At 29.6% G+C, this 10,501-nt stretch overlaps 1 protein-coding gene across 12 annotated transcripts; it reads right to left on the minus strand.

Annotated features, from left to right (window-relative positions):
- Positions 1 to 592: 592 nt before the first annotated feature.
- Mvl (solute carrier family member malvolio) lies at positions 593 to 9,913 on the minus strand. Of its 12 annotated transcripts, none has more exons than XR_015546471.1 (13): positions 8,439 to 9,910; positions 7,250 to 7,372; positions 6,899 to 7,125; positions 6,318 to 6,456; positions 6,086 to 6,247; positions 5,512 to 5,670; positions 5,386 to 5,436; positions 4,892 to 5,274; positions 4,579 to 4,789; positions 4,326 to 4,396; positions 2,227 to 2,396; positions 1,947 to 1,988; positions 593 to 1,838 (listed from the first exon to the last, which is right to left on the minus strand). XR_015546471.1 is itself a non-coding variant. In XM_087410641.1 (13 exons), the coding sequence occupies exons 3-13, from the start codon at positions 8,604 to 8,606 to the stop codon at positions 1,778 to 1,780; spliced, it is 1,755 nt and encodes a 584-aa protein (XP_087266767.1). In that variant the 5' UTR covers positions 8,607 to 8,623; positions 8,787 to 8,913; positions 9,047 to 9,913; the 3' UTR covers positions 593 to 1,777. The 12 variants fall into 12 exon arrangements, 10 of the variants coding, with proteins under 10 accessions (XP_087266767.1, XP_011049719.1, XP_011049710.1 ...); XM_087410641.1 differs by lacking the exons at positions 1,947 to 1,988; positions 2,227 to 2,396 and having other exon boundaries at positions 8,439 to 8,623; positions 8,787 to 8,913; positions 9,047 to 9,913; XR_845698.2 differs by lacking the exon at positions 1,947 to 1,988.
- Between the last annotated feature and the right edge of the window lie 588 nt (positions 9,914 to 10,501).

Below are 10,501 nucleotides of genomic sequence, written 5' to 3' on the forward strand. Positions count from 1 at the left end.
TATTTCAAATTTTAGATCATTTTCAAGAAAAAATTTTGAAAAGATGTATTTTTATCTATGTAGAAATCACAGCATTCCTTCGGAAATTTTGGTTTGCTCATTCTTAGATAATAACTTATTTGAAATTGAGCAAGATCAAAGTCCGACCATCGTGATAATAACAATTTCTATTTAATATACATCACTGTTTTAAGAAACAGTAAATTCAAATAGACAAATCAATATCGAAAAATTTTATAAAGTTATTTTATTTTATGAGACTACCAAAAGACACAAGTAATCAGGTACTTTTATAAAACATACGTATATATGCTATTTATAATAATGCCTTAAATCATCAAACTTGAAAATGCATATATATCTTGTATAATAAATGTTCAATGTGATTAATCCGGCAAATTTTGCAACAAAATTTTTATGAGAAACAAAAACTTTTACTTCATAGAATAGCTACACAATTAAACTACTGTTACAATTGTTTGTTATATGTGATATTGCAGTGATTGTCTAGTCATGATGTATCGAAGTTGAACTTTTTGCGAGCTTCGTACAATATGACATAATAATTTTTAAAAGAGAAGTACATAGCTAATTCAGAGCACTGCCCGTAAACAAATTTTATTTACAGAAATTCAGTCTTATTATCAGTGATCGTACAAGTAGAATGATTGTTCAAATTATGACATAATATATTTGTATAGATGTATCTTTTTCTGATCTTTATATATGTATAATGTTAATTGGAATTTTACGAATTGCGATTGTACAATTACGGGCTACAAGTTAAAATATGCGAAACGTATTCCTGTTTTAAAATTGACTACCTTACAACTCAGTGTGCGTCTCAACTTATTTAGTACTTATAAATAAGGGAAAATACATAATGTGCGTATCTCATTAAGAATTTTTCTGAATATTTTTGTGATATTTTAACAATAGTGTGATATATAACCGGCGGAAAAACTTTTATCACATTTGTTGCTATTGAAAAAATTGCGGACATTATTTTATATGCAGATTAATAAAAATTAATTCATTCGAAATAGTATTTACATTCTTTTATATATCATCTACAACTAGATAATTATGCATGAAAAAGTTAATACAATTTACTTCGATATAATATAATTTTTATATATGTATACGTACGTATACATATATATAAATATATAATTTACAAATGTAAATACATATTACAAGTGTGTCAACATTTTTTGAAAGATATATCGTCGAAATATATATATATTTAAAATACTTATTGAGTTCTTAAATATATTAATTACTAAATATGTAATATTGTCAATATATATATATATATATATATATATATATATATATACTTTGTTTAAGAGATTTATTATTTTTTGCGCATAGGAGATGGTATAAAGCGGACAAAGTAGAGACATATCCTATATTGAATTATACGTAAATAGGACACGTTCAAATACAGGCTATAAAATTGAGCGGGAAATAATCTCAAACATGTTCACTTCGCTCATTATGCCTCTATATGTGAAAGCTGCAGATTTTTTGTTGAACAAAATATAATTGTCTTTTATCAATATTAATACAAATTAATTTTAATTATCCTATCATGTAATGAAAAAATTACATTTAAAATTTACGATGTTAACGAATTTAACGATGGAATGAGTGCGATGCATCTGGCACTAAACCTCTTATTTTATTGTGCAATTGAAAATAGACTCTTGTTTGTATCCTCTTCGTGACACATACTGTTTGCACATATCCTATGCTGATACTTGTCAAGACCACATTACCATTCTGATATAGATGAAAAACTGCCACTTTCTTGAATAGTAAACGCTGGATTTGTTCTGTAATATATTTAATATTCAAGATATTTCAAGATATGTTTTTTTTGAAATAGATCTAACAATAAATCGAATCGAGGCAACGGCTGAATTTCGACATAGCATTCTTACCTTTGTTATGACAAGTCAGTCTTGAATGAATTCATTTTCAAACTTTTGTTTGTTAGAAATATGCATGCAATGAAAATAGTTTTGGTTAATTATGCTCGTCATACATAAATTTATTTTTAGAAACAAGAAACAAATAAAGAAACAAAAAGGATTGACAGTAGTAGAAGGATAGGAGCATCAACATTACGTAATATATCATTTAACAATGGCGAAGCAAACTTTATGATAAAAGCACCATTATTTATTATAAAAATATATCTTTCAGTAATCATACACGTACCATGGAGCTTTATGCTGACATCACGAGAGAGATGATATAAGCACCTTTCCAATGCAACATTGTTTTCATGTGTTTGTGTAATACATAATAATAGGTCGCATATTCTTTCACACATTCAATTGCATTACTCCAACTAAGCGTTTAACGAGGTTTCCGACGTATTGTGAAAACTATGAATGAATAGAACTTTGTCTGTATCATGAGCATATATAAAAGTAGTCTATGATATTTTTTGTAATGTACAGTTTTCTCTGCTTAAAGATCATTTATACAGATTTGACACACAATACTAAATAATAATCATAGAATAAATTAACGAATTAATTAAAAGATAAATAAGCTTATATTCAAGAGAGAAAACATAGTGTTTACGAGTACACATAGTATAACATAAAAATAAAAATATTAATATTGTATGCTTAAAATTTTAAAACACATGCATTGATTAGAATTAATTTTTTAACAAAAATAGTTAATAAACATAATTAATTAGAATAATTATCCATATAATTTCTAATAGAAGGAAAAATAATACGATAAAAATACCTTATAGTAGAAGCACTTGACACGTCAAGTCATAAATTATTTGTCTAATTAGACGCGTGTGAGTATTCAAACGCGTTCTATTATTAGTAGATAACAGGAAGCTAATTATCTTTTTACAGATGAGATGCAAGAAGTATAATGAGTCACAAGTCGATTTACTCTTTAGCAACCATTTATCTTAATTCAGTACAAAAATTACATCGTGAAGCAAATTTTGCATTCTCAATCATTTTTCCATTTTCATCATATTTTTTTTCCAATTATAAATCTCGGAAAAACATACGATCATCTGTTACAATGACACGATGCAAAAATTATACTTTTATCTTCTACAGGGTGGGCCATCTATTGGTACGTTTTTAAAAATGCGATCAAATGAGCATACATTGATATTTTTTATTAATTTTTTTTTTGTTGTGAAGCTAAAAGTATCCGCGTCAAGAATGAAAAACGATTTCGTTCATGTGGCTCCCTCTACTGGCCTTACAGTATGCCATTCGGTCACCCCAATTATTAATGACATTTTGGACTACCTCGGCGCCAATTTCACTCAAAACAGTCGTAATATAATGTCATCCACTAACATCCCTTTCTCACGAACTTTCCTCACCAATTTGCGTATAGCTCCTTCGGTGGGTGCTCTATCACGACCCATATTTCTTTTCAAAATTCGTACAGTTTCGGCGACACAGCACTGACTTTGAAAATAAGTTTTTAAAATTTCAAAACGCTCTTCAAGAGAAAACATGTTGTTTCGTGCCGCGGACGGTATGACTAATAAACTGTCAAAATTTCGGGTCTGTAGCTCGTTCGGTGTTGCCATACGACGAAATTCAAAAACGTACCAATAGATGGCCCACCCTGTATATGCATTTTATTCTTCTATATTTTTAGTTTTTTTTGTTATTGCACTAAAGTTGCATCTTAAAATTATTATTACAAAATTTTAATCACTAATGATTCAACATATTCAAACTTATTTTCTGGAAAACATTGTTTTTTAAGATGTGTCATTATTATAAGAAATGAACATAAGTATATTCAAGCAGTCCACAAATGCACTTAATTTAGCTTTTAAATTTTAAATACTTCTTTAACTAAAAGCTTTAACTAAAAGCGAGGTGAGAGATATACTTCATGTATCTGTTATAATTGCGCTTGATATACGATCGCATTTTCGTAACAACAAATTTAACGCGAACGCCACAATACATAAATGCATTTTATTCACAATTTGCAAAATACATTTCAAGCTTCATAAGAAATTTTTATTATACAATTCATATGAAAGCACACAACACAAAAGGAGGTATATACAAAACCACAAACCATAAAATAGTTTTACATACAAGATTAATCTTGATTATATCAAATATTTTGTATATATAATAACCCGTGCATACGTACAAATCTAGCTTTTTTTATGTTAAATGTTAAAACATTTCGCCACAAATATAGATACAAATATAGATACATGATTAATGCTTGGCGAAATTATGAATTTACTGGATTTAGTCACAACTGTGATAAATGATTGTAGTCAAAATTCTTACCTGGCATAAACTGCAGGATTTGATATTCCAAGTGTCGGGCTTACGGGCGTACCGATATATTTTGTAACCAACTAAAATGAAAAAATAATAAATTAAATAATGTGTTAACGATTGTATTTTATAAAAAATGGATCGTATTATATTATTATCAATATAATTATCAAATTATTGAGAAAAATTATGGCTAAGACATAATTTAGAGTCCAAACAAATAGCATTCGCACGCAATAAAAACAAGCAAAAATATACATACCCAGTTATTACCGAGGGAAGTAGCACCCATGCTCACAGCCATGTGGATGGCTAAGTAAGCGCAGAAAATAAGATACAAAATCGCATATATACACATGACTAAATATATAGCCCAATGATGAGGCAGGTCTTCTTGAACAGTTTGTATCACGAAGTATATATTTATTGTTATTACTAGGAGCGACAAAGCAGTCGCCACGATTTTATTCACTCTGCAATACAGATAATACGATGCGGACATAAAGAAGAAAGACAACTTTCAACATATTAAAAGTATTGAAAATTAAAAGAAAATTAAAATTAAAACTACGTACATTCCGTTTCGGAATTCACCCATAATTTGAGTACTGCTTGTGAAAGCAATTGTTGGTAAGGTGGCAAAAGGTAACTGTAGACTCATTATAGCGTTTAAAATGTCATTCATGCCGCTCAAATTGTTCATGTCAGCCAAAAATGCTACCAAGAATGTAGGAACTATGGCGATTGTTCGAGTGAACAGGACTCGCTTCCATCGTGCCCACTGCAGATTTAAGAATCCTTCCATCGCGAATTGACCGGCATAAGTGCCCGTCATAGTGGACGATTGACCGGCGGCCAAAATACCAACAGCCCATATGTACATTGCAGCTGCGCCGAAAGAGCAACCAAGGAAGATTCCCCCCTTGTAAAGATCAGCTTCAAACGTCTCATTGTTTTGCTGTAGTTTAGAGTAAAAAAATATACTTAAAATCGTTTGGTTAAAAAATTGCCTAAGAAACAATAGTATGCGATGAAAAGAGTTAAATGTAAAAGACATAAAAACGCTTACCTGAAAAGTCTTTGTACCGAGGGTATAATTCTTCGCTTCGCAAACTTTATACTGTAAAATAAAATAAAAATTAATTCAACTATATTCTCACTCGAAATCACAATTAGTTTCAATAAATGTACTTACAACATCGTTATTCGTTTTGTTATAGAGACCATCAGCAAATACAGCTACGACAAACACGTTGATTAGAAACGAAACAAATAGTGCAATGCAGGTTTCAATGAAGTAATACATGTTGGCATCTTTGATTTTTGCAGGCTGTCGTCGATCAATGTCTCTAGACTAAAAAAATTAATAACATTATACATACATTTATATGCAAAGTGTTTCAGGACTTTTGAGATAAATTCGGGGGATGGTAGATCTCTTAAAAAAAAAAAGTTAAAAAACTTGTGTCCTCCGATGTATTTTTAAGGAGCTAGGTGTCCAGTCGCGCGTGACAATTAACAATACACGTCCTTTAATTTTCTTTTTGTAAAAAGACAACCAAAAAAGCAAAAATGCTGCCGCGTGATTAATTGAGTATCTCATTGGCATGAACAAGGCCGCGTTCCTTAAAAATGTATCGGGGAGGACATAAATTCCAAAAGTTGATCCTTTTAGTGAAATCTATCATTCTCTAAAATTTATCTTAGAAATCCTAAAACACTCTGTACATTGAAAAATCAGTCGTGCATATCATGTTTATTATTCTTACTTTAACTAAAGCACTGTGAAGGTACAAATTATGGGGCATAATGACTGCGCCGACAATTCCTACAGCTTGGAGCAATACCTTGTTATCATAATTCATTCCATTGTACCATGGAACAAACATACCTCTTATAACGTCTATTTGAGAAGGCGCGGCAACTATGTACTGCAACATTGAAAGCCGTTGTTGAAATTCACATGAACAATACGATCGAGATATTTCGAAATACGTCTACCTCGTAACCAAAAGTAACTGCCATGATTGAGATGAGAAAACCGAAGAAAAACTCCAATTTCCTCAATCCGTATTTATCCAAGAATAAAAATGTGAATGTGTCAATTACTGTGATAAGAACGCCACCCCATATAGGAATCCTGAAATGCAACTTTCCTTATCACAAATCTTTTGTATATTTATGTGCGTTATTTGATTATAAATTAATTTAAAAAAAAAGAAAAAAAAAGAAATAAAGATAATCAAAGAAAAATAATATAATACATGAAAATAATAAAATGTTTAATAATATTTGCAATCTAAATAAACATAATCCATAAATGTACATACGTATATCACGCGGATTATAATTTGTTCTTCTATAGTATGTAAAATATTTTTAACATTTTTTATTCCCCATATATTTTGTATTTAACTAGAATGGTGTTCAGATTTTCAAGTAGAGATTCAATGTCTCCACTGAAGAAGTTAATAAATTAATTAGCGAACTACGATTTTAAATGTTTCAGATATTTCGAAGAATGTTTTGTATATGCGTTAGCTTACGTGTATAAATATTTAGCAATCATATCAGGCACTTACGCTGTATTAGATAAGAGATAAAGGGCAATAGCCGTTCCTATTACTTCTTGCATATCACTACCAATAATTGCTATTTCAATCATTAACCATAAAATAAGTCTAGGTACTTTTTTGTATTGTCTGAAACACATCTCTGCCAGATGTAGACCGGTTACTACGCCGAGACGCGCGCTGAGTCTTTGCATAACGAGACCTAGGATAGTAGCGCTTAGTAGGACCCATAATAACTGAAAGCGAAGACGTCAACAAGGAATATCATTACCAAAAAAAAAAGATAATCGAAAATTAGCATGATAATAAAATAAATAAAACTGATTGCAGCAACATTTGTTTTCATTCCGGCAGGTGTACCTTGTATCTTGCTACCACTCCAGATTGTAGATCTGATTCTATGTTGCCAGGATCCAAATAAGCTATGGACATTAAGAAGCCAGGTCCCGTGAAAGCCCATAGTTTTCTAAAGCTAAATCCCGCCTGCAAACAAAAATTATAGACCGTTGAGAGATTAATTTTGAACGCACTAGTACATATTGGTGCGTATTAAAGTTGTACATTAATTTGATTTAATCTGATAAAAGTGAAGTACAAATACTTTGAATTATAAAATACAATATTTTACTAAACAGTACAATAAAGTATAAAAACTAAGACTGTATACAAAAATATACAAGATAGGAATGAGATGATAAGATAACATAAGATAGAAAGAGTATAAAACAATAAAAATATCTAATGTATAATTAAAATAAAGCCTGATGTACAATTGAAAAGCACAGAGAATAACAGATTTCAACTTATCAAAAACAATGTATTCTAACATATATTGTTTCTGAAAAGTTGAAATTTATTTTTTTTATTCCTTATTTCTATATTGTCTCTGCTATTTAAATATAAATATTGTCTCGGGCTTAAAAGTATGAAAGTGATGCAGTAAGAATGTGCTAATCAATCATTTAGAAACTTAAATATTATCCATCTTACCTTTACTTATACGATTTTTAGCGAATTCGGTTGGACGCATTAGTGAGAATCTCGTGGTTTATTCCATTTTTATATTTATATTAAACACACATTTTTATGTCAACTTTTGTACAATTGTTTTAATGTATACTAAGTCCAACGAATTTGCTAAAAGTTATGAAGATAAAAACAACGACAATATTAAATTTCTAAGTAACTAGGATGATAATACACTGTTAAAAATAAAATGTTTTTAAATTATAATTTAAAGACGTATAGTGAACTTTCTGAGATACGCAAAAATGTTAAAATTAAAAATGTTATTGATTAAATTATGTTAAAATTAATATAAAAAGAAAATGTTGATCATTTTCGATGTCTTAGAAAGTCCACTATACATTTTTAAGTTAAAATTAACATTTTATTTTTAACAATGTAAATTTCTAAGTGCTTGACCAGTACATTTTTATTGCCTCGTAATTGTCTCATTATCATCTTACTTTCTTATCTTGTATATTTATATTTTCTCACCTTCTTACCACCTTACTTAACAATACACAAAGTACAAAGACCAACTTACATGGCCTGTTTCTGGCACTTGCACTCTCTCATCGGCGAAATAGGTTTGATCGTGGCTGGGAGATAAGGAAGTGTTCTCATTAGGTTTTCCAGCCTCTGACTCGTGCATACGCTGATGCGGCACTGTCGTGACATCGTCACTAGATTTCACGTCGTAACTACTGTGCATAATGTATTAATACAACACTAAAAAAAAAGGGACACTTATGGAATATGAACTTTACGTTCGCAGCATGCAAAATTAGATGCCTAAGTGAACGAAATTGAAAAGTAGACTATGATCCTGATAAAACATGAAGATCTGAAAGAAGAAAAAGGAAAAAATGTTAGATAATCGTCGGCGACGTACGGAACTATTTTAACGGATCAACGGCGAGCTCTCCTTCGTTATAACAGACAAAGAAAGAACACAGGTGGAACTGGTGAATCTCTAATGGATCTCTGGATCGTGAATCGTCATGCTGAATGTTGATGATCTACCTGGGACAAAACAAAGTATTTCTTTGGATATTTCGACTTACTTTGAAAAAATGGAACATGCAAGTCAACGAGATTGTAAGATTTTGAGTAAGAATTAAAACGTTCGGAGCGACGTCATCAAATGCGAACCGCGAAAAATCGTCAATAGTCAATCACTTAGCAACTCGCAATCACTCACTACCCGAATATCCAGCTTACAGCTGTTGACTGTAGCAGTGAGCAGTGTAACGAATCAGTCGAACGCCACGAACTTGGCCGCGTAATGTGGCAGGTTGGAAATCTTGGAGCGGGGGATACTGCCAGGAACGTAGCGAAGCAAAATCTCGGAGTGTGCCAAGATCATTGACAAAAAATTTGTTTGTCATTTATTGACAAATCTATTTTTTTATAATTGAATTTTTTTAATAACATGCACTCCTTATACTTAAAGAGAAATCAGTATACGTTTGATATCTGGCAAAAGAAAAATTTTAGTGTAGTTTAGTGTAGCAATAAAAAAAGCTTGACAAATTGTTAATTAAGTTGAAATCAAAAGAGTGACTTTGAAGAGTAATTTCAACAGATTGATTTAAACAACAACAATCTTATCAAGAAATAGATATTATATATGGATAAATTAATTTTTGTAAATATATGAGAAAAAAGATGAGAGATCGAGTCTCAGGATAGACTCTCCTATAAAGAATTATATATAATTACAAATTTCTTATAGCAATACAATTCTATTTCAGAACTAATCGTCGACTGCGTTAGTTAGATTTTCAAAATTACCTTATTTTAATATGACATTGAATGAGTTAGTTAAAAAAATAAAAAATTAAAAAGTTATAATTTTTAATTTATGTTATTTAATTTTTAATGAGTTAACGTTTAATTCTAATTACAGTAATGTTGCAAAGCACGTATTGATTTTAATCTTATATTAACTTTTTCAAAATTATTATTTTTTGTCTTAAATGTCATTCATTTTTTTTAAATTAGAAAATTAGAGAAAGTCCATAATCGCAATGAGCACAATGCTTTCTGATGCTTATATATTTTTCTCGAGTTAAAAAAAAAAAGAAAGAAGATGGTATTTTTAATTAAGAGCACTGTTTCGTTAGATTAAAATTTTATTTATTATAAATAACGTACAATATTACAGATATATTCTTTGATAATCTAGAGTACTGATAGCATTTTTTCAAGGGTAAAAAATGTGAAAAATGATTAATTTCTTCATTAATTTCAATAATAAAAATTTTCATTTTTAATATTTCCGCTTTTAAAAAAAATTTACATGAGGGCTAATCTTTTTGTATTGAATTTCTTGCACAGTTTATTGTTTCTTTTTTTTTCTCTTCAACGTTAAAAGAAAAATAGAAAAGATAAATCGTACAAGAATTCAGCTAAAAAAAAACACTTTATTCTTAAAAAATTTGAAAATACAATTACAATATTTTTAAAATATATTTTTAATATTTATTCAATATGAAAAATGTCCAAAATATTGATTTAATATTAAATAAATATTAAAAATATAATTTAATATTGTCTACTGCAGACTTAACAAACATTCTTCTGCGTGTACATTTTAGAAAAGTC

The sequence above is a fragment of the Acromyrmex echinatior genome, chromosome 10, assembly GCF_024713525.1.
Source record: "Acromyrmex echinatior isolate Ae372 chromosome 10, ASM2471352v2, whole genome shotgun sequence".
Lineage (NCBI taxonomy): Eukaryota > Metazoa > Arthropoda > Insecta > Hymenoptera > Formicidae > Acromyrmex > Acromyrmex echinatior.